Source organism: Diadema setosum, chromosome 9, assembly GCF_964275005.1.
Source record: "Diadema setosum chromosome 9, eeDiaSeto1, whole genome shotgun sequence".
In the NCBI taxonomy this organism is placed as follows: Eukaryota; Metazoa; Echinodermata; class Echinoidea; order Diadematoida; family Diadematidae; genus Diadema; species Diadema setosum.
Genome location: NC_092693.1, coordinates 39,148,392 through 39,173,511, shown reverse-complemented (window position 1 = coordinate 39,173,511; position 25,120 = coordinate 39,148,392). Strand labels below are relative to the sequence as shown.

Genomic DNA, 25,120 nt, shown 5'->3' with positions numbered 1-25,120 from the left:
ATGAAATGCCCCCCTACAGATGCAAGAACTTCAGTAGCTTGTAACAGTTTGTCAGAAAAATATCTGACCAAAACATATAACTGAACTCACCATGAAACGTTAACAACACACATCATTTGCTTCTGGGACATTCTTCAGTTACAATGTTCTCAGTTCACTTTCACTCTGATGACATAGAGTTTCTTGCTGGTGAGTATAAACAGTCTCTCATCTGTGGCCTGCATACCAAGAATGTCATCACTTGAATCCAAACTGACCACCTGTTGCTTGGCAACCTGACCAATCACCCGCCCACTCTTGCGATTTCGTAGGGGACTAGGAATGTCCGACGGCTGCCGATAGACGTAGGCGTGCTTTGAGCAGTCACAGAGGACACAGTAGGAGGTGTCTGGGGCGCAGCTGGCAAATTTACAGTTTCTCTTGGAAGCCTGCACGTAACCGAGTGCATTGAAAGTAGCTTCGTGTTGCCATGGTGATGTGGTCTCCGGGGTCGTGGCCCTTGGCTGCCATATGATTCCGTCCACGTCGTGTCGCAGGCAAATGGCAGGTGCTGTGTTGGGTTGGAGGGATGCTTTGAAAAGCCTCTGGTGACTGGCTAAACTTGCCTACGGAAGACAGAGGGAAGCAAAAAATTACACCAGGTAAATAAATGCATTTTTCATGTTGGCAGACTATAGCATGTAGGTGCTAACGTTAGCTGACAAGCTGTATTCCATGAAAAAACCAGAACAGGCCTTAAATACCATTTTCTTTTCACCCCACAAACTCTTAATTTCCTTTGCAATTTTGTAACATGACATTCCATACAAAAGGCGAGTAAAATTCTTTGTCTAATACTGGGTGACAAACTGCTGAATCTCATTTAGACTTTAAACTGTGAATTGCTCACCAATTGGCTCTATCCACTAGTCTTCTTTCCATGCTCACTGGCAAAGAAATCCTGAAACTTTTTGTCACTGGTTGGGAGTTAGTTAGTCATCCTAACTCCTCCTGTGTTACAGTGGTCTTCATGTGAGACTAAGCATTGTTATCCTCTAATAAGTCATTCTAACTTGAATCACATCAAGTTTTAAGGGTGACCACTGGCTGATGTACAACCCAGCGGGGTATAAGCGAGTCTATGAACACATCAAGGGCCAATCAACAGAGACTGCAAATTAGGAGAAGAGAGATATAGGAAAGGGAGAAGGAAGAAGGAAGAAAAGAAGGAGCCAGAGAAGGAGACTGGCCGACAAGATTTCTTTCATCCCACTGACCTTGTGGCTGATGGTGTGTAGCTTTCCATCGATGCGGTAGATGCATACAGTGTTTTCTAGATTCATGTCACACTCTTCCAAGTCCTGGGGACTTATCCCTGGCCGGCCACCGATGTCTCCACTGGGATCAGCTCCCTGCAATCAGAGTTTACAACAGATTAACAAATATCCACACATAATGTATACTGGGAACATTTTCACATAGGGCCATCATCTGTCAAGCAAGAAGAACTCCACGAAGTTATGTGGATTATGTCATAAATACAGCGAGCTTACACTAACACAAGACATTACAGGTGCAGTGGTCAGCAAGGTATCATTTGAAAAAATTTGTATCAGGGATGTAAGAAAGATAAGAATGCAAATCCTCCCCTCACCCCTCTCCCATCACCATTCCCCTCTTCTTCCTCTTCATCTCCTCTCTCCCTCCTCTATCCCATTCTCTCATCCCCTTACCCCTTCCTCTCCCCTTCCCCCTTATCTCTCCCCCTCCCCCTCTCATCTCTCCTTACCCCCACCCTACCCTCAACCATCCATCTCCTCTCCTCCTCCCCTCTTCCCTCTCCCTTCCTTCTCCCCTAAACCTTCCCTCGCTTTACGCCCTACTCCCCTCTCCTTACCCCTTCCACTCTCCCCTTAACCATCCATCTCCTCTCCTCCTCCTCTCTCCCTTCCTTCTCCCCCAAACCTTCCCTCCCTTTACACCCTACTCCCCTCTCCTTACCCCCTCCACTCTCCCCTTAACCATTCATCTCCTCTTCCTCCTCCCCTCCTCCCCGAAATCGTCCCTCCCCTAGCACCCTCCCCTCCCCTCCCCTAGCCCCCTCCTCTCCTCACCCTCTCCACTCTCCTCTAAACTTTCTATCTCCTCCTCCACCTCCCCTCTTTCATTCCCCTTCCCACCACCATAGCATACAGCTCCCACTCCTCACCAGGGCATCTGAAGTCAGGTGTGCCAGCCTCTCATGTATCTCCCCTAAACTGACCCTTCTCCAACAGCCTCCACTCCCCTCCTCTAACTCCGTCCTCTCCTCACCCCCTCCACTCTCCCCTACACCTTCCATCTTCTCCTCTCTCTCCCCCAACCCCCCCCCCTTCCAGTCACCATGGTTACCATGGCATACCATCCCCACTTCTCACCAGGGCATCTGAAGTCAGGTGTGCCAGCCTCTCATGTATCTCCCCTAAACTGACCCTTCTCCAACAGCCTCCACTCCCCTCCTCTAACTCTGTCCTCTCCTCATCCCTCCACTCTCCCCTACACCTTCCATCTTCTCCTCCCTCTCCCCCAACCACCCCCCCCCCCCCTTCCAGTCACCATGGTTACCATGGCATACCATCCCCACTCCTCACCAGGGCATCTGAAGTCAGGTGTGCCAGCCTCTCGTGTATTATCCTGGCCTGGTCTGGGTCAGCCACATACTCCCCTCTGGTGTTCCCTACCACCACTTCGGTCCACATGAAGCCTTCGTCCTGCTTGGCAAGTGTCACCTCCAGCCTGAGAGATGATGGAAAACCAAGAGGGAAATGATGCTACATACTGCTTCTCATGCGTTCCATACACACTCATGGAAAAAATTAAATAAGCTGAAGCACAAACATCATTAAACAGCCTACATTGACATGGATGTTTATTTTTTTTTTGTTCTTCTAATCTTATGGACTACAGTGGTTTCCCATTATAACAAAGTCCTTGGGACCAGCAGTTTTCTTTCATTATATCGAAATTTCATTATAACCGAACAAATACTGCGTAAAAAATAAAAATACATAGAGTAGATAATATTGCGGCGTAAATTTTTACTTCATTGTAACCGGAATTTCTTTATATCTGTGTTTGTTATAAAGGGAGTGAACTGTAGTACTGTGCACATAAAGAAAAGGGTTTGAGTTAACAATAAATGTACATGTAAGTGTTCCTTACAGAATGTGATATATCTACTAGATTCGTCATTATACGACGTTAACTGCAAAATTAGGATTTGTAGGTGGCAACACCCCCAAAAATTGATTGTATGATAAAATTAATTGATTATTTTTATATGACAGCCTCAGTTTTTTTGTGCTTCTAAAAGCAATTAGAGAAGCACAGAAGAAAGCATACATGTGATGGTTAGACAGTGTTTTAAAGGTACAGCATGAAAGTTTGCAATAGGTCTCCGTATCAGTGAACTGGTCACTCTCAAACTTGAGCTGAAGACATGCAACTATCCTGCTGGTTATCTATGCGTACTTTACAGAAAACAACATACATATGCTCTATGGACCCAATGTGATACTGGAGAGATGATAGACTGATAAAACAAATAACCACACATCATAATTACTTGCGCTTGTCTAGCGTCCATGTACAGCAGGTGATGTCAATTAGCCTATAGAGGGCGCCAGACAGGAGCTCTGGTCCATTCTTGATCCCGACATCCAGCCTGTCTGCCTCCATCACTACATGGATGTCTGGTTTGGAGACGGTTGCCGGGACGATGAAGGTGAGGCTGACATCCTCTCCAGTTTGAGTCCATGTGAAGAGTGGGAGTGCAGGCTCTGATGGATGAATAGCAGTATGCTCAACTATGCAAGTTTTACATCCTCAATATGTGGAAGTTCTCATACTGTAACTAAGTAATTTTGATGATGTAAAGTCTGTAACATCTACAATGAAGACATTTACTCTGGAACCATGTTTAGAACAGAAAACTACATTCGGTATTGCTCTAGTCAATAAAATAGATGTCATAGATGTAGAGTTCCTCATATCAATATTATGAAAATAGAATTTATTTGTTAGGTGTTACAAGTCTTCCATCTATTTAGGCATTTCTATTACTTTTGTTTTGAAGATAATTATCTGAAAGCAAATGCCATTTCTAAGCAAAGTAAAAAGGAATTATAAGCTATACATGATTCACTTTCACTTCTTGGGTTTGATAAGCACATCTGGCAGAACTGTGTTGTGGTTTTTTTTTTTTTTCTCTCTTTGGTAACTTGTTTTTATGTGTGTGTGTTTTGTTTGTTTGTTTGTTTGGTGCATAGTTGCAAGAAATAATGCACACACACACACACACACACAAAAATACACACTAGAAACTAGAACCACACAAGATATATGAGTGAGCCCCTACCTTCCTCTTTCGCCTCCTCCTTTTTCTCATCCACCTCATCCTCCTTGATCTGATTGACAGCATCTGAGATGACCTCAAAGTCAGCCTCACTGGCCACATAGAGCCCCAGACCTCCCTCCTCCAGCCCAACGTAGACAGGAGCGGTGGGGCCTTGTAGCTGCCTGGTGTTCTCAACCTCAAAGTCCGCTAAATCTGGCACCACACAGAAACGACACAAAACCGCAAATCAAACTAGAATATTTTACACACATTGCAGTGTATCTTATTACTAAACACATCTTATCCGATGTCTGTAAACTTATCTTTGTGAATTCAATAACATAAACAACAGGTGGGGGGATCACAAAGACTTTGAAGTTAACCTTAATAGCTAAGATCAATTATATTACGCCACCTTTTTTTCGTGCTCAGTTTTATTCAATGTTTTTAGAATCCACTTCAAATTGTTATCAAAATTTGCCGACAAATTCCTTTGTCACTTATTTTATTTTGTGTGTTTATGGCTGCATGATAGTCTCCAAAATTTGTATTTTCATTGGGAAGTCAGAATACCATATAAGACACACACGGCATACCATAATTTTAAGTTGATCTTACCTTTTACGACTGACTTAAATTCTTTGTGAAGCACACCAAGATTGCCAAAAAACAAAAATTAGACTCGCTGATCACCATTTAAAAGAAAATGCTACAGACAGCACAAAAATGCTTTCCAAAATGTAGATGTGCACACTCAACAGAAACTGGCACTATCACACAAGTTTGCATATAACTCATATATTCCAAGTGAGAATTTGACACACCACTTCGTAAAAACATTCTGAAATTTGTTACATACTCAAATCTCATGCAGTTGCATATTGTATGCACATGACTACAATAATTATGTGATGCCGTAAAAGCAAAAATATAATCTCGCAAACCCCATGGGACTAACCTGTAATACAGGATTAATTTCTGACCAAGAAATCAAAATACTGACCACTCCCTGCACTCAGAGTAATCCATTCCAAGAAGGTGGCATGGTCACTCTTGTTGTCCGAGCTCTGGTCATCTCCCCGGCTTCCCTCGCCCTCATGATCCCTCTTCTCAATGTGGAGCAGGATGCAGTCAACCTTGACCCTTGACCCTTCTTCTGTCACCGTTGAATGCTGGAGGATGGCTGGGGCACCATTGCATACTTCCTTCTTAAAGACAATCTGCAGGTAACACACACACAAAAACAATGTCTCCATTGTGTAATACTGGTTCTTCTTTCCCCTGTGCTAATCAATATAACACACATAAGATTTCCTGCATGGGGGATGCCCTCTCTTTGGCAAGCTATCTCATGTTCCAGTCAGGGTCTAACTATGGCATATTAGCATCTACAAATGTACCACTTTACAATTTTAGCGGCACAATTAGCAGCACGGAACACAAGTATGCCTTTAAGTTGCTGTAATTTTCATTGGTTGCTTGAGGTAGTTTTGGTACCCTTATGGTGGAAGAATATGATTCATGAGGTACGTAATAAAGTCAAATGTAAGCCAGTTGTTGCGCTCCATGATTTTATACTTTTTCTAAATTACTTTTAAACCTCATTTAAAGACAGTTATAGAAGCTAGCTAATCAAGACTTAAGCTGGTAAACATCACTCTTTGCATAAGTAGTATTCAAGAAGTACATCTTCCAATTTCTTTTACTTTCTAAGAGAGTAGATGTAAGATTTAAAACCATTGTTACCTACAGGGCCATGGGAGATTGCTTTGGTGATGACATGGCATAAAGTAGGAGGTACTCTGGTATTTGCAAGCACCTAACTTATAGGAGCTTGGTCATGACCCACAAGAAATTAGATGTTTTATTTGTGTGTTTCATTCCGTGCACAAACTTGGATATACTTCATAAACAGCAGATCCAAACTCTACGTCAGATATACCTTCCATTCTGAGATTTCTGCACTGTCTCTGTTGCCAGTATCTAGGACATACAGGAATCCTGCTCCATCTGAGAGTACACAGAGCTGGCGTGAGGTGAAGTGGGCCGAGACATTATGCCTTGACCCTGTCCTCTTGGAGTGAGCTCCAGGGATGGTGAAAACTACCCTGGACTCATTCAACTGGGAATCCTATACAAAAGAATGATACGAAGAAATCTCCAGGGATGGTGAAAACTACCCTGGACTCATTCAACTGGGAATCCTATACAAAAGAATGATATGAAGAAATCTCCAGGGATGGTGAAAATTACCCTGGACTCATTCAACTGGGAATCCTATACAAAAGAATGATATGAAGAAATCTCCAGGGATGGCGAAAACTACCCTGGACTCATTCAACTGGGAATCCTATACAAAAGAATGATATGAAGAAATCTCCAGGGATGGTGAAAACTACCCTGGACTCATTCAACTGGGAATCCTATACAAAAGAATGATACGAAGAAATCTCCAGGGATGGTGAAAACTACCCCAGGACTCATTCAGTTAGGAATCCTATACAAAAGAATGATATGAATAAATGACGTGCTTTAATCATTGCTCTATCTACGAATCCATAAATCAGATTTTGATTTTTTTTTTTCCAAAGCGCACTCCAGTTCTGTATCATACCAGAAGAGATACAACTAAATAATGATCACTATATTTTTTGCCCATCTTTCAATCATTGAACCCTACATTGTAGGATGGTACAACCTTCAAATTTGTTTGTTTGTTTGTTTGTTTCTACAGGGCAGCCTTTTCAACATCCTGTAAGCAACTTGAAATTCATCTAGGTCAATGCTTCCTAGGATTTTATAAGTTTGTATAAAACTGACAAGACTTTGTGACAAGATACCACACACAACTTCCTTGCTTGTGTTTCAAAAGGCAAGTACTTTACGCACAGATTGCCTTGGATAAAACATGTATATGTGGTATAGGGCTATGAGTGGAATAAAGAAAGTATATGTAGGTGACCTTGGGAAGAAACTGGATGACTGCATGGCAGTGTTTGTATCACACAAGGTAATGAGGTACAATGATGTCTGGAGAAAGAAGTGTAGGAATGACCAAGGAAGTGGTATGATAGAGAGGTGACAGTGATGGATGTAAGGTGTGGAGTGGAGTCATGGGCCAGTCATGGCAAGCACAATTCTACACATGATTGGAATGCATGTAATACATTTGTACAGAAAGTACAACCACAATAATTGTCAATGTGGATCATGAAAAATACTGGCAATGTGTTTCTATGCATGTAAGTGACAGGTTTGTTATCAAAACTTGCCTACTACTAGAATCCCTCTATAAAAGAACTAGAGCACACAGAAAATAAATGTAAAAAAAAGGATATTATTTAAGGTTTGATTTCTGGAGACTAAACTGCCATTTGCTCAAAGACAAAGTTTATCTACTGACTTCCAGCAGATAATTTGCATAAACCACATCAAGTTTTGACCACTTGTCACATACATGTACTTCTACAACACAAGACTTTACACATACATAGACCTGCAAAGGTGTCACTTTTCTCCTGCATTAGCCTACTATAAAAATCTTGATCTGCCAAGTCAGAATATTTTGAACACTATTTTGACAATCTGCACACATAATTATCCATTCACCAGTTTTCAAACTTAAATTAATACAAATTTCCTATACAAGGATTATTTCAACTCACCAGAACAACCCTCTGTTGCAATAGTTTCCACTCTGTGGTGACATAGTAGACACAATTTGGATTCCACAAGTCCCCTATCAGGTGATTGGTTAACCCAAATAACTGCATGTGTTGGAAAGTGTACTCATCTTCTCGCAGCTTCACCTCATCGATAGCTAGAGACAATTTGAAAAGCAAAGAGCAATGCTTTACATCTCTACATCCAAGTAAACTCCAAGTAAGTATCTAACTAGGGCAACAGGACTCGAAATACCCATCAGCCATTGACAGTTTGCGGCTATGCCCTTTCAAAATCAAAAGATTCATGGCCACAATATCTTTTTAGTCACTTGCACCCCTTTGAGTAGCTTTGTGCCCTCTCAAGAAAGTGGCCTTGACCCAAATTTGATGAAATTTGAGGCCTGGGGCAATCATATCCAGGGGTTTAGGTTAAAATCTCCTCACGTGCATGCTCAAACTCACTCTGAAAATCCCACAGCTTGCGTGGCTTGCACACTGTCTGCACTGGATGCAGCAGAGGGATGCTTGCACAAAAGGCGCCCAAAGGCTGCTGGACGGCAGAATTCAGGAAGAAAATGAACCTGTAATACCTACAAAGTGATTAGTTTGCTGACAAATTTGAGTACCCATCTACAGTTGTACTCTATAAGTGTGGAATAGTAATTTGGAATATACAATGTATGCACAAGATCAGGTTAGTTCTGATTTTATTTTTCTCTTTATGAATACTTGTAACATGATCTGAGACTTCACTTTCATGGAGGAGCTGAATCGTGCGTGGAGAGGCGAGACTACAGCCTCAGAAAAAAGCACCAAAAATTTTGAGTCAGTTCAGGCCTATAGAAGCAGCGACCCTGCATTGAGTAAACCCACTGGCACTCATGGTTGATTGAAACTTGATTGTTTGATATCTAAAAGAGCACACATATTTTTTTCCTTCTTTTCATCTTACAGAGTGGATATTGTTGTGTGTGTGTGTGTGTGTGTGTGTGTGTAACAAAAAAAAATCACCATGCAAACTTGCAACAATTTATGTGTCAGATGTGAGATGGATGCGGATGATAAGTCAACAGGAGATTATGAACACCTCGCCCAGAGGGCAAGGCCTTTATGAGAACCCTGGCCATGCTCATGAAGAGGAGGGATCCTTCGAGTGCTGAGCCAGAGCCCCCCTCATGAGAGGGTTTCCTGGACTGATCTAGCCAAGCTAAGGAGGTACACTCCTTGATGATCTAGCTAGTATAAAATAGCACACACTGACATGCACGTGCACACGCCATACAGTCATGTGTCGGATCAGATAGAAAAATCTGTCTGTCCAGCTGTCTGGAGGAGGTTTTTTTTTTAATCATTTTTTCTACGCCTTTTTTTTAACGGCTCTCCTCCAAGGGGATTCCATGAAGCCAGAAGTAGTCTCCACGGAACATATCCCCGGCTAGCCCGATCAGACACACAGCGTCTCTGTGTTGCGACACTTGTGTACAACAACAGTGCTGTGTATTAAATCAGCGGCAAGAAACAGACTGATTTTTCGGTCAAGCGTCAGATTTGACAGAAAAGATCGGTTTGTAACAGAATCTCCTCCTTCCATAATCAAAATTGCAAAAGTCAAATTAAATGAGAAAAGACTCCTCCGTAGCCGGTAGCTCCGAAGAACAGACAGATTTTTTCTGTCTAGAGTCGTCAGATCAGCTTTATATAGAGTTTGTTGCGGTATACAAGTATGAGAAAACCGGTAGAGTAAAAGAGCATCAGCATTCTGTGCCGCACCGACAGCAACTAGACCTTACTTTGACCGTGCCCGCCCGCGTGTGGCCCGGCCGCGTTTTTTTTTAAGACGGCACAGATTGGGGTATGACGCGTGTTAAACCTATGCTATGGGAAAAACGTTGGGTTAGGCATGTTTTTGGTTAGGGTTTAAGTTAAGGGTTAGGTTAACCGTTAGGGTTAGGGTTGGGGTTAGGGTTAGGGTTTGATGGTTAGGGTTAGGTTTAGGGATAGGGTCCCCAATAGATTTTTAGGGTCCCCAATCTGCGCCGTCTAAAAAAAACACGCGGCCCGGCCCGGTGGCCGTGGCGTGGCAATGGCGCGATGGCGTGCATGCGCGTGTGGGTCGCACTTTTGTTTTGTACTAACACAGAATTGAACACTTCGGACTAGGAGTACGACCTACAACGTGTAGAAAACAATATGAATAACGTGGGCTTTATTTTCTGTCACTTTTGACTGAAATTCTTACCCAAGTTGAGCGGTAGCTGGTAGGTTGGAAGCGTGTCTAGTGACAACTTGTATCCATCAAACTGGCTATCAACTAAGTCTCTGTTGACTCTCAAAACCTCTGTGCACGACGCCATTATTAACCCTTCTTTGGCCCGAGCTAGCTACATCGCCATATGCATGCCGTAGTAACGTCTATATCTACAACGTACCGCTGACAGAACTCTACACTCGAAGGCACGCTTGCATTTCTGGTGCGCTATTGATCTTTATTAAAACGTACTACGATCCTAGCTCCGTAAAAGTCCGTTCGCAGCCCGATATCGTTAGACTTGACAGAATTGCGGCGCGCACGCACTGCAGTAAACACGTTCAGTAGGCCGTGACGTAGTCTGCTTTGTCATCGTCCAATCAGGATGCGAGCAGTCAGGCTTCAAATTTAAAAGGGCACTTTAGTGCATGTGTTATTGACGCGAGTGCAACAGTGAGTTTCAGTGATCATCGGCGGAGTGAAGTGCGATAGAATTCGTCTTTTAGCCGTGCTGATCTTGATTGAGAGAAACTTCCTTGTTTCGGCATTCAACACACACTTGTACAAAGGTGAATATTACGTCTAAATTTGACAATCGTTTTATCAGTAGATTTAACTGTGTCATTCTTTGCAACAACCAGCTCACTATGTGCGCACTACATTTCCATTGCTGAATCATCAGTGATCATTGCTGTTTAGTGTTACAGTGTTACAAGTGGTGATACACTACGTAGAGCGTGCATGTAATGCAATCACTGTGCTGTGTGTACTGTAGGCGAGCTATGTGGCCTATGGATAATGAGAAATAGACCAGTGATGATTATCAAAAGATTATGTATGATATGTGATTAGAGTTAGACTGATTGCAAGTGAAGATTATCATGATTCAAATAGTTGCAGGCCATACTGATCTGATTTGTTCATTTGAAAAATACTTTTACATGAGTCGAACAAATGTGCTGTGAACATAGAAATTTGACACTAAACGACAACGTCACCTTCATCACAAATTAAAGTTTTTGGCGCATAGAACGCTTACTGCTTAGTACATATTGCACTGCGCGCAGAGCACGTAAAAATGTATTGGCTTTGACCGTTAATGAGGATATGTGGGAAAACACTAACGTTAGCTGTTCATTGATTTGGTTTTAATTAAGGACAAAATTTCGAATGAATATTTTAACCGAATCATGTAATTTCAATGCATTTTCTAAAAGGCAAGCTTCGTACAACACTATGTTCAATACAACTCGGTTTGTGTGCATTGTCAATGCAAAAACAGTGGTCGATCTAAAAAAGGAGCGGCACCGCGGGGAGCTGAAAAGACTAAGAGGCCACGCAAGTTCGACGGCGATATTTTTGCACTGAAACTTAGAATTGAAAAGGGAACAACAGCATTTGATAGTGCTGGATTTTCTCACTCACGTAGGTTAAGTTTTTACAAGAATTTCAGTGTTAAATATTCTCATCAAGCAAATAAAAATTAGCCGATCAATGAGTAGTAGGTCCAACCATACATAGTGTGTGTGTGTTTGTGATCACCAATGATATAAAATATGATTAAAGGGTGTGTACAGTTCTGGTCGAGGTGAGGATTTAGCTTTTAACGTTTTGCGAGATATTCAGAAACCACTCTATCATGAGATGTCAAAGAGCATGCAGTTCTAAGGGGTATCAAAAGTTTATTCGATGAAAATCGGTTTTGAAATGGCTGAGATATCCAAAAACAAGGTGAAACAAAGAGATCCTAATTAAAGTTGTGGCATGTCGCTTTTTATTATTAGCACTTTTTTTTGATATCTCTGCCATTTGAAAACCAATTGTGAATCCTTAAAATTACTTGCTCTTTCATATTTCATAAGAGGCTTTTCATTATCTCACTTAGGAATGTTCAAAACATGAATCCCCACCTCAACCAGTACTGTACAGTCCCTTTAAGAACATGTGATTCTTAGAGGAATTCATGGTTTTTTGATGAAAATTGATCTTGAAATGGCTGAGATAATCCAAAAAGTGATCCTTGTACAGGGACGGATCCACTGTAGGTAAAGGGGGGAGGGCACCTTTGCGATCCGCCACTCGTACTTTTATTGATATGCACTAGGCCACAACCTCTCGATCCTCTTTGTTTCACCTCGGTTTTGCATGTCACTCAAAACCGATTTTCCCCTAGAATTGAATGCTCTTAAAACATTTCATAGAATGGTTTCTAAATAGGGCCTATCCTGCAAAATGTTTAATTAAGCTGAATCCTCGCCTCAACCAGTACTGTGGCTTCTACTGTATACCATCCCTGTCATGAAAATGTAGTCAAGACTATTAAAGCTGAGCCTTGAGAAAAGAGACTCAGACAATCTACGCACGCAAACATGCAGTTAAAATTTACTTTTTCTTAGATGTTATTCTTGTCACAATTACAGTCAAAGAAAATTGTTTAAATTGGTATCTAGCTACCAAATTATTGGAGAAAAGAACTTGATTATGACTCCTGTGGCTATATGAGATGGATCCTTGTAGAGTCTACATCTCACATATTTTATTAATTGAATATTTATGAAGCTTTATACTCAGATATTCATTCCTTATTTTCTTATCTTTTTATTTTCCTTTACAAAGATGACGGATATAGGCAAAGAGAATGCTGCATACACTCACATGCCATCCAAGGTTTGTATTGTGAACAGATCTTCATTACTGTAGTGTATATGAAATATCAATGATATCACTGATATTTCACAAATATCAGCCAACCAAAATGGACCTTAACTTCTACATAATACTTTTGACAAACTGTGAGACAGCAGTGCTCATAATCCAGTATGGATGTGCAGCCAGGATTTTTAGTCACTGTCATAATCACATTCAACAACTCAACAAGAGAAGAGCACAGGATGCCTTATGTTTCAAACGATAGTATAGTAGTTGTACTGACTCCCCCCCCCCCCCCCCCTAATTTATTTGTTTTTCTTTCTTTAGGATGAGCTGTCACAGCTCAGGAGTACAGAAGCATCACATGTACATGCCATGGACCTCAAAATAACTTTATAGTTTTCCCTTGTCCAGAGTTAACACTATTATTGCCACTGACAAGGAGGCCCTGTAACGGTCTTAACACAGTTCAAAGTTCATTTATGCTGTAAACAGTGACAGCTACACTGACAATTATACATGTAGCTCTGTGTCATTCAATCAAGTCAGGATCATTACTGTAGTACTGGTAGTTACACTTGCCTTGTTATCTGCATTCTGCATATATCATACTGAATGTGCATGGTTTTGTTTTTTTTTTCTCCAGCACTTAAAAAAACTAATTAAAAGATTAGCAATCTATAGATTTGCTTCTGTATTCCCCCTTATTCTAGAGGCAAGTAAGATAAAGACTTACCATTTTGATATGTCAAATTAAACCTTGTCAGACAATTTTACCATCAAAATATTGAAAGCCTGTGAAGATGACTGCTTATTGTACATAACTTTTTAGATTGTACTGTGTACTTCCAAGTTAGCTCACATGTGTTGTCAGTGCACAGACTAATCTCCCTAGTGTCACACAACATCACACTTTTGGTATTGCAGGAATTGAAGACAGATTTAGGAGTTGCTTTATTAGAACTCAAAGCTCCTTAATTTCTACTTCTCTATGATTTCATGCTACCCCGCTGGTAAGTTACATGCAATGTAGAACTGATTTGGGACTTCCATGCCTTGGGTCAATTAGGAGTCTTTCAGTCATTTTTCAGTCCCAACCATTCCTTTGACATTTGAATTGATATGTACTTTATTTGACTCATTGCAATGATATTTACTTGACTAGAAAAGGAATGATTCAGCACATAGTTAAGAGCATTTGTAATAATTCAATGTGGTTTATTGTGCAAATATAAAATAATAATCCAGCAACTCGAAGGCTGATACGGTTGCTTTACATCAGACTCATAAAAATGAAATTGATATAACACTGATAATATAAGCATACGTGAAAAAAAAGGATAATATACACATCAGATGTGAGAATCAGAAATGGGATAGATAAGAGTATTGCGCAACAGGAAAGGAGATTTGTACGTGTATATAAGAACAAATATGGCAAGATGGAGAAGAGCGGGCAAGGAAGTAAAAATGTAGAAGTGGGGAAATAATTTCAATGCCCAAAAGCATGAAAACTAAAAGTACTGGTAAAGAATATGATATTGACACAACATCAGGCGGAAATACAAGTTATCATACCAAGTTAGTAAATCATTTTTAAAAAGGGCTAATTTTGAGTCTGTTTCCTCGCCACTCAGTTCCAGACCCCAGTCAGTGCCTCCAGGGCGGATGCTGGCCCCAAGCGGATACTGAAGCCCTCCTCAGCCAGCACAAACGTAAGCACAACTCCAACAAAGGCCACTAGGTCAAAGGTCGGGCAGCCACCCGTGTACCATGCCCGGTCAGAGGTCGTGAATGAGGTCGCAGGGTCGAGAGGACCAGTGAGTCTCAAAGGGCAAGATCAAAGCCCGCGGGGTGAAAATAACCCCAAGTTTTCCTGCCATCCCAACTGACCTGCTGGCTGTGAACTAACATGCTTCTTCAGGGTGGTCCCTCGGAAACCCAAATCCTGTAGCGATAATGTCACAGTCTTTTGTTATAACCTGGATTGGAGCCAGGTGTGAACATGGTTGGCATCCAGTCAGGTGCTGTTGTTTAGAACCAGTTTCCATGGCAATGAATGGCTCTATGACATCACACTGTGGTATTCTCTATGGTGTTGACAAGGATCAGATGTGTGGCATGTTGGTCACACATGGTATCCTTTCCCTCCACCTCCTTTCTTTTTCATAACATCTGTACAAACTGACTAATTCCAGATTCCATGATGTCATACATTGTTAGACTTTTGCTGGCAATTCCAAAAGTTACTGAAATTTGGTGACGGGTACAAATTTAAGTTGCACTTTTTTGGTGGGAAAATGATGATTTAATACTATAATGTGCACATCACAATGACAGTTGTTTGTAGATCTGCAATATGCTTTGTCTCACTGGATCATGTGCAATGCTTTTAATGAAGTTAGGTTACAGACATTTTTATTAAATCCAGAAAGTATTAAATAAATTGTTATATGTGGACCACCCTCATCTCCCTCTTTCACATTCCTGCCCTAGAGTTAACAACATAGTCAAATTATGGTACTTTGAGAAACATCGGTTTCTGTGATTTCCATTTCCTTCTCATGGATTAAACAAATGCTCAGAACAGAATTGCTCTGAAACCCATGGTCTATTTTTTCAGGTTTTACCTGAAACACTATCTGCAAAGTTCATATATTGCGCAGTAACAATCTATATCTATTCTCTTCAATTGTAACACATCTAGAACTGGTGGCGATCTTTCCTTTCTTTTTTTTTTCTTTTTTTTTTAAATGGGAAAAGTGCTTTGGTAATTCTGAATTCTGTTGTGCTACTATGTTGCCTATGTATATATCATCTTATTTATTGTAGTTGCTGAGATTAATGGGGCTGTTTTTATATTCTTTTTGTGTGTAGCAAGATCTTAGGTTGGAATTCATTATGGCTAAAACAGGTATCTTTACACTCAAAGTGTTTTATACCTTTATTCTCTAAATAGGCTCTGTATCATACCCCTGCTTACTACCAATACCGTTCATAGAGCCATCTTCATCCATTTTGTACAAGGTACCATACATATCAGTCCAAATGTGGGAGTGTGTATGTGATAACAGCATCCTAGCAACATCTGGATTCGAGAAAGAATAATAGTATGGCTTAGCTGCAATAAGTTATGATGGTTCAATGTATATGATTAAACCATTTAAGTTTGATGTTGTCCATTCTATGCAAATCACCACAGAAATAAAAAACATGCCGTGTGAGCCAGCAGGAACCAATAGCAGATCTAGTGTACATTAGTGACCAACATAAAAGAGCCAACTGGCAAATAATATGAAAAGTTACAGATGAAAATCCAAGTAATTAGTTCAAAGGGCTTACAACATCTCAACAGGCACTTGTATGTTTCATCTTGTATTCTCTAGCTGTTATGTAAAGGGCTCGAAGATACAGTATGTAAATTTCAATTTTCTTTTATGCTTGTTCTATTAGAATTCATGTTAAACGGAATTGTACGTTCTAAAATAGAAAAAGGACAAAATAAGTCACTAGAATTCACAGAAGAAACCCCAAATGAAGAAAAACATCCCAAAAGTGATTAGCACCATAAAAGAAGCCAATGCTTTTGGTAGAGGTAAAGACACTTGATGAGACAAGTACAATGTAACTCTCCTTTCCAGAAACTGTCAAAGATTAAATCTCGTTCCATCCAGGCATCCTCATCAGCCAGACCCACCCATGCCAGGACGCACCCAGTCAAGCAGTCAGAGAACAAACAGGAGAATGCAGGGAAACAGGCTGCCAACCAGCCAGCACCCAAGTAAGCCATGTTGCCAATATTGTAGGGAACAATCAGTGATTACTGGGACTTCTCCAGTACAACAGCATTCTGCATGTAATTTAAAGGGAAGGCAAACCCAAAGAGCAATGTGGATTGAGTGAAAGCAGCAAAATTAGTAGAACACATCAGTGAAAGTTTGAGGAAAATCGGACAATCGATGCAAAAGTTATGAATTTTTAAAGTTTTGGTGTTGGAACGGCTGGATGAGGAGACTACTAGAGGATATGACGTATGAGTGGCCAACAATACAAAGAAAATATAAAGTAAATTCAACAAAAATTCACTTTTCTAGAATTATGAAAGAGCAATGGACAAACCGCTTTCAGAAAGCAGGGGGAACAATTGCTACCCTTGACATATGTCAATATCAAGTTGATGGAATTTGTAATTTTCATGAAAAATTGATTTTTGTAGTATTTTCTTTATATTTTCTTGGTATTGTTGTCCACTCATACGTCATAACCTCTAGTAGTCTCCTCATCCAGCGGTTCCAACACCAAAACTTTAAAAATTCATAACTTTTGCATCGATTGTCCGATTTCCCTCAAACTTTCACTGATGTGTTCTACTACTGCTGCTGCTTTCACTCAATCCACATTGCTGTTGGGGTTTATCTTCCCTTTAATTGAAGATATCCTGTAATTTATGTCTGTTCATATACATCCTCTGTAGTATGTGACTTATGTCTATAGAAACAAACTGGTATTTTGTAATAAATGGGAAGAAAATTAGTATTTAATTGTATCATCACTTCACTCAAACATGGAATCTAGATATCAGTGCAAGATATGATACTACTTAATCATCAAGTCATTCAGCACTGCTACCCAACTTGACCATGATGTTGAAAAGGCCATTGTCATTACCATGCTTTCTATGATATAAACATCATTCAATTGTTGTTATATTCCAAAATACGTACACGTATTACTATATTTGAACTCTTGAAATGATAAAGTAGAATGATCCTGTGAATATACCCAAGCTTTTTGCTGTCAATATGAACTTTTTCTCTTTTTTTTTTTCATTTCATACAGAAAAACATGGACCCTGAAGGACTTTGACATTGGGCGGCCGCTGGGCAAAGGCAAGTTTGGCAATGTGTACCTGGCCCGTGAGAAGCAGACCAAATACATTGTGGCCCTCAAGGTTCTCTTCAAGTCTCAACTCCAGAAGTCTCAAGTTGAACATCAGCTGAGGCGAGAGATTGAGATCCAGGCCCATCTAAGGTCAGTGGTTGACCCTTCTCTGGGATGTCCAAGGGGGTTAGTCCAGTGGTTGGGGGTCGTCTTCACATGTTTTTATTTACTGACTCTGTTTTCTGTTTTTCTGTTAACAATAGTATGATATTGCTTATCCTGTCCTGTGTACAGAATGCAAAATAAAGTCTTTTTTTTCTAAAACAATAAATTGCAACTTCAGTGTAACCTTCAAAAATCTTGAGTAATGAATTGCTACTCAAGGGGAATATAGAAAATGTAAGTATAGTATAACTTGGAACAAGTCGGAGTGAATCCCAACTGCAAGGAACTGCAAAATTGCCTGCAGAGATACTAAGAGTTGACATTATTATAAGATGCATAGGAGCAGACAATTTTATAATTTTTCTCATACTCCCATCAAATATTTAGCAAGGGTGATTTCTTTTTTTATGTTATCATATTTCATCTCAATTGATGTAAATTCTCCCATATTCTTTCCAGACATCCCAATATTCTGAGGCTGTTTGGATATTTCTATGACGAGACCCGTGTATACCTTATCCTTGAGTTTGCCCCGAGGGGAGAGCTGTACAAGGAACTACAGAGGGCCGGCCGATTCAATGAACAGAGGACAGCCACTGTGAGTACCTGTACAGTGAAGGAATTTTGTGAAAGATGTTATAACAAGCATTAGCTGCTTTTACAGTTGATAAGATTGTTACAAACTTTCTTTGAAGCATGATAAGTGAACAGTTGAAGCAAAACTTCTTATCTTGAGGTGTAACATTACTGCAATCATACCACTGTCTTTGTTTTCCTTCTGAATAAAAACTTTGACCTCTTTCTCTGTTCCCTTCACCCCACAGTACATCAGGCAGCTTGCTGATGCCCTGAAATACTGCCACTCCAAGAAAGTCATTCACCGCGACATCAAGCCTGAGAACCTTCTTCTGGGTCTGCTTGGGGATCTCAAAATTGCTGACTTTGGCTGGTCGGTTCATGCACCTTCATCAAGGTATAAAGACTTTAAAAAATTGTTACCTCTTGTTCTTTGAAGAAGTTTCAGACCTCTTACAATTAAAATGCTTCATCACAGATATTAGGGAGCTTTAGATTTGTGAAGCGGACATTTAGACAACGATTGCATTGGCTGCTCTCCTCTCTCTCTCTCTTCATCGTGATGCAAAGTAGCTTTAGAATACATGCGGATGCAGCCTATTTGATCATTGCATCAAGTAGCTTTTAGTGTCATGAATTTGAGCGGACGTGAAAATGGCCCAGAACTGACCTTGAAACTCAGACGCTAGATCGATTTAATTTTGATAAGCAATTATTTTGCGCATGCACAGAACAGGTTTTTTTCGCCCTGAATGTCCGAGTCCCAAAAATCTAAAGCTCCCTAATATCTCCATCATAACAAGGTCGCAAGGACTACCACTTTTACCTGGTTGTTAATGCACCAAAAAAGAGACCAATTAAATACAGTAATAGAAAATCAGTACTGCCAAATTCACTTCCTTAAAAAGCAGTACAATCATTTAAGCGAACTCGTAGTGGGATTTGCCTGTACTATCACCACATAACCAACACATACCAATGATTCTCGTTCCTCCAGGAGAACCACCCTTTGTGGCACCATGGACTACCTGCCACCGGAGATGATCGAGGGGCGCATGCACGATGAGAAGGTGGACCTGTGGAGTCTTGGGGTGCTCTGCTACGAGTTCCTGGTCGGCAAGCCACCCTTTGAGGCTGAAGGCAGCAGTGAGACCTACCGTAGGATTACCAAGGTGAGAGAATACCCCAACCCTGTCCTTATCCTAGAACAAGCTTTCACACATCCTCTCCCTTGCTTGTTATAGCTATGTGTTTTATAGCAATTGTGATTGCAATTGATAATTTGTTGTAGATGATGCCCAGAAGCATCAGCATTGTCTGATGTGCGTGAAATATTGAAGATCTGAATGCCTTGCTCATTGCAGTGGAAACATACCATAAACATTCTCTATGCTTTGAGTGATTGAGGTGTCTGTCATGAAACTGTATTTCTCCTGGTGTAAATATACTACCTGTATATGGCCATACTTTGAATGGTCGTTGCATGAGCTTTCCAAAGATTTCAGATATTTCCTGGATGGCGAGTCAAAATTTGTTTTCATAGCCTATCAGATTCCTGGTAAATAAAACGTGAAGCAAAAAGACAGTGTACCATCACTGATCAGGATCATACACCCGGGGGGTGTTTCATCAATGCTTGTCAGCGCCGACAACTGTCGGCGCTGACCAATTTCAGCAAAATCCTTGGTTTTGATTGGCTGAGATGCTCTGGTCACTGACTGTTACTATGGTGATTCAAGTTGTCAGCGCCGACAAACGTTGATGAAACACCCCCCTGAACTCTGCTTGCAGATCGAGGAAGCACTGTCGTGAATTCAACAGTAATTGTATTTACATGGTGTTTCATGAGCCATTTCCTTTCTCATACATAAATGACAATTTGTTATAAACTATGAGCATCATTTGTGAAAGGAATTTTGACTTGCTCAAGTCTTGATTCTGAGTAGGTTTGGAGTGCTTCTGACATTGAACATGAATATTTTTGACTTGGATGTATTGCAATAGGACCTTCAGTAGGACAGTTGATTGGCACAGAAATGCATGATAGTATGTTGTTGTATATCCCTAAACTTATATGCAGCATGTTAACACTCACTGGCCAATCCTATGATATTCAGCAGATAATACAGCACCTTTCAAAAGATTATACCATTCAAAAGAGTAACTTGGTGGATAATATGGCTCTCTCCTGGTGTTTTTGCTGCCTTGCAGGTGGACTATAGATTTCCCAACTATGTAACAGCAGGTGCCAGGGATTTGATAAAGAGGGTAAGTCTGTGTTTTCTATGTCATCACATATGGTCACTATTGGACTGTATGACTGATTTATTTTCTGACAGTAACATGGTACAGAGGGACCATGTTTTAGCAGGGTCAGATATACAGTCAAACCTCGCTTAGAGGACAAGTTCACCTTCATAGACATGTGGGTTTTGTGAATGCAGCAACATTGATAGAACACATCAGTGAAAGTTTGGGGAAAATTGGATAATCTGTTCAAAAGTTACATGTATGAATTTTTGAAGTTTCTGCTCAGTCACGTCTGGATGAGAAGACTACTATAGCTTGTGATGTCACATGTGTACAAGGATATAAAGAAAGAATAAAGAAAATTCAACATATTTTCACTTTTCTTGCATAAGAAAAGAACACTTGACTTCTCTCTTTCAGAAAGCAGGGGGAATAATATTACCCTCAGCATACGTCAGTAACAAGTCGAAGAAATGTGCACTTTACTAAAAAAAGTAAAGTTTTGTTGAATTATCTTTTTATTTTCATTATATTGTTGTACGTATGTGACATCATACACTGTGGTAGTCTTCTCATCCAGCAGTGACTGCGCAGATACTTAAAAAATTCATAACTTTTGAACGGATTGTCCGATTTCCCCTAAACTTACATTGATGTGTTCTACTAATATTGCTGCATTACCTCAATCCACATGTGTATGAAGGTGGACTTTAAGTTGAATCTATTTTCACCGATAAAAAAAAATTGCCTTATAATGGTAATATTAGAGATTAAAATCAATAGAATATAAAGACAAGAGGACTTAAAAGCTAGAACCTTCAACATAGATGATTATTCGACTTGTGCGAGGTAGAGCAAGGTTGACTGTACACTAAAAACAAAATTGGCTCTAATCCTACAAAATACTTTGCATGGTCCAATGCAATTCATTTTGATTGGACATATTTCCCAGATTACAAGATATTTCTGTACATATTTTGGCTTGACTGAAAGTGTACATTTGGCTTCATTTAAAGAATTGTATTGCACCTCTGTTATGTAGCCCTCACTAGCTGTACAATGCATTTTTGATATGCTTGTACCAAATGTATCGTGCTAGATGAGACACTTTTATTGTTTCCTTATTCATAGTCAGTATGTCACTAGAGTGGCTCTATTATCATTATTATTATTGTACACTTAGTTCCATCACCTTGCTTCCATTCCGACAGCTCCTTCAGCACAATCCATCCCACAGACTACCACTAGAGCAGGTCCTAGTCCATCCCTGGATAGTGGAGCACAGTACCAAACCCACCCAGTCCTCATCCTCGTCATCATCCAACTCGCAATCATGATCAGGATATCATCTTGCTATTGGCAACCCCAAGATAGCGCAGTCCGAGTGTGCGAGACCTGTGAGAACCACGAACAACAAGCATGTGGCTCTGTCATAAATTCTACTTGTTATTGTCATTCCGTGGCTTGAATCAAGCGATGTCACATATTATGCACATTCATATCTATGGTTCAATTAATTATTGTGCCTTATTATGACTAATGTACAAAGTGTACCAGAACAAACTCTTTATGCAATCAGACACTGAACTCTTTGTGCTGCGCTGTTTCATCAACTGTAAGCAAACAGGGAAACTTTATGACCAGCCTTAGCTTGTATTGCTTGCATCATCTTGGGATCACTGGAGCACAGTACAGTAACTTTGGGTTGTTGAGCCATCTTGGGTTTGCTTGTAGCTATATCTATTTAATATTTGATGTTACATTCTGCATTTTGTATCACAGAGTTATTGAATCGGGCTTTACTATTGTAAACCATGATTTAACAAAAAAAAAGAAGAAGGTATGAGTACATAAATGAGAAGTTGTAATTTCCCAGCAAGGGACAAAGTTGTGATTTCCTAGCAAAGAGCAAGATAGTTACACTTAATCAGTTAGCAACAAAAAACAAACAAAAAGTACACTGCACTTTTCCCCCATTTTTTTTTCCATTAGAAATAAAAATGAAGTGTTCTTTATTAGCAATTTTTTTTTCTTCAAGATTTTACGTCCATATGACTTTTCTGCTACAAGTTTGGCAGTTTATTTCGATTGTTTAGTACTCTTACGTGTCAGGATTGTTCAACAAAATGTCTTGCATACTTTTTATTTGATGTCTGTTTGTTGGTAATCGGCGAAAGAGCCCACAAATAGCAAAGCATGACAAAAAGATAGATTTTGTATTCTTTATTCCACACTTTCATTTGATATTGTGATTAAGTTCAATGAACAAATGCTATGGTGCCATAAGAGATAGCTGATCAAAAATATTGAAAATAATGTATCAAAAATTGCAAAGGCAAACATTTATACATTATGCTTTTTGTTTCATTTAAGTGTTGTTGATTTTGATGTCTATGTAAAAATATATCATGTCTTCACACAGATGATACAATGCTTTATATACAAGTATATTTTTCCTTTGTTTTGTTGTAGATGTACTTACCTAAAGTAATATAAAAAAAACCTCTTAGGCATGATTTTTGTTGCCTGTTTCCTTGATTGAGTTCTATATTATCTTTCCTTTTGTATCACAATTTGATATGATATATACATGTGGGACAGGCATCTACTTAGTTCTACTTTGATCTGGGATGTACACTGTGCGTGTATGATGAAATCACCTTTCAAGAGTTAACCAAAGCTTGCTAATTAGGGACATGAGCATGTATCATTGCAGAGGTAGTCTACAAATGTGTGGTAGCATTAGATGGGAAAGTATACATTTAACCACAAGTTTCAGCGTACTATTCAGTATCAAATGTAAGCACAAATTGTAAGGGAATTTATGCACTTTGATCTCAAGTAAACTGCAATATATAATTTCATCCCAATTTACCAGGCGAGACCAGCTATTTCAGGGTTGTGTGGGTGACCTAAAATGGCTGCTGGGTTACAGAAATGCGATGTAACCTAGAGAGCAATTCTCTTTATGAGTGTCTAATTTGACGCATTTTCATTGACCTCTCTCGTTTTCTCTCACTGGTTTCATTAAAAGTAATACAGGGAAATCCCATTACAGTGAGTATAACAAGCTCACTTACAATGAGGTACTGTTTAATTAGATGAATTCAGCAGTCCTGATTTCCATTACTGTTTCAATCTGGTCCCTTTTTCAGTATGTTTACAAGGAGGTACCATTTATATAAAATTGGCAGTCCCGACGACCTCGCTGTAATTGTGTTTCCCTGTATTCTCTTTGATATAAGTTGAGGTGTTTATGTATTTTGAAACATTCCACTAGATGTGTTTTGTATCAGGTATGAAAGGCGGGATAAAGAAAGGATTTTTAGGATAGCCTTAGCACTGCAGTGAAACTTCTATCATGAATGGTGGTAAAATTTCTTTGTGACCCATACAATAGAGGGAGCCAGAGGCAGTATCTGCTTTCTTTACCGTTCTTACTAAGAACTGCAAACATACTGTAGCAGAGTTATATGAAAGGGTACATGTATTTACATGACTGTAATGCAGAAACTTGTGACCAACATGTTGTGTTTTTCAAACTGTGTTAACTTCAACTGAAGTGAACTGTAATGTGCTCAGTTGACTAATGTAGTGTGTGAATAAGAACTGCAGATAGATAACATGGGTTAATTGCATGGGATTGTTACAAAGCTCATTATTCACTATGATATATGTAGGCCTATGTACACCTGAAATGACCACTGTGATGTGCCGATATGTGAAGTGCCTGTTCCATTGACTTCATTTTGCAAACCTGTACTCGATTTTTTATTGTCAGTGGTGGTGATATGAGTGTAAATAAAGAAAGTGTACATTATGTACATACGTTTGTACAATTATTTTTTGCTTTCCTATTCCTAATCTTGAATTAATTCCTAAGAATACATGTACAACCCCTTTTCCAAAAACATGAATTAGAGTTACATGTACTGTATTTTCATATTATATGTATCATCACTCAAAGCTAGCACTGAAACAGCTTTCAGCATATCATATGAAAAAGCACCACCTATTGGCAAGCCTTGCAAGGAAATGTCAAGCTACTCAATATGAATCACATCATGGACACAGAATAAAAACTTGGCAAATTTGACCATTTGACCATTTGAACATAAGAATACATGCTTACATAAATACATATATAATTCCATAGAAATCTGATACAGTGGACTCCCATTATAACAAAGTTCCTGGGACTGGCAGCTTTCTTTTGTTAAATCAAAATTTTGTCATAACCGAACAAAAACAATAAAAAACATAGAACGGATAATGTTGCAGCCTGAATTTTCATTTCTTTGTAAACAGAATTTCGTTTTAACCATGTTCGGT

General features: G+C 39.7%; 2 protein-coding genes across 2 annotated transcripts; one reads left to right on the top strand and one right to left on the bottom strand.

The window, feature by feature from the left end:
- Nucleotides 1-149: 149 nt before the first annotated feature.
- LOC140233389 (nudC domain-containing protein 1-like) lies at nucleotides 150-11,271 on the bottom strand. The gene is made up of 10 exons (XM_072313495.1): nucleotides 11,266-11,271; nucleotides 10,259-10,400; nucleotides 8,020-8,174; nucleotides 6,297-6,485; nucleotides 5,358-5,574; nucleotides 4,376-4,567; nucleotides 3,584-3,797; nucleotides 2,610-2,754; nucleotides 1,257-1,391; nucleotides 150-605 (listed from the first exon to the last, which is right to left on the bottom strand). The coding sequence occupies exons 1-10, from the start codon at nucleotides 11,269-11,271 to the stop codon at nucleotides 150-152; spliced, it is 1,851 nt and encodes a 616-aa protein (XP_072169596.1).
- On the top strand, nucleotides 10,679-24,630 carry LOC140233545 (aurora kinase C-like). Its single transcript, XM_072313667.1, has 10 exons — nucleotides 10,679-10,836; nucleotides 12,884-12,934; nucleotides 14,554-14,631; nucleotides 16,591-16,697; nucleotides 17,756-17,947; nucleotides 18,422-18,560; nucleotides 18,787-18,935; nucleotides 19,536-19,710; nucleotides 20,750-20,806; nucleotides 22,000-24,630. The coding sequence occupies exons 2-10, from the start codon at nucleotides 12,884-12,886 to the stop codon at nucleotides 22,123-22,125; spliced, it is 1,074 nt and encodes a 357-aa protein (XP_072169768.1). The 5' UTR covers nucleotides 10,679-10,836; the 3' UTR covers nucleotides 22,126-24,630.
- Nucleotides 24,631-25,120: the final 490 nt, after the last annotated feature.

Excerpts from the sequence above, each read along its gene's own strand:
- LOC140233389 (XM_072313495.1), bottom strand. Across the intron at positions 6,486-8,019 it reads TGCAACAGAGGGTTGTTCTG|GATTCCCAGTTGAATGAGTC; the intron begins GTGAGTTGAAAT and ends TCTTTTGTATAG. Across the intron at positions 4,568-5,357 it reads TACTCTGAGTGCAGGGAGTG|ATTTAGCGGACTTTGAGGTT; the intron begins GTCAGTATTTTG and ends GTGTGGTGCCAG.
- LOC140233545 (XM_072313667.1), top strand. The coding sequence starts at position 12,884 with ATGACGGATATAGGCAAAGAGAATGCTGCATACACTCACATGCCATCC. Across the intron at positions 14,632-16,590 it reads CCTCCTCAGCCAGCACAAAC|GCATCCTCATCAGCCAGACC; the intron begins GTAAGCACAACT and ends CGTTCCATCCAG. Across the intron at positions 16,698-17,755 it reads GCCAACCAGCCAGCACCCAA|AAAAACATGGACCCTGAAGG; the intron begins GTAAGCCATGTT and ends CATTTCATACAG.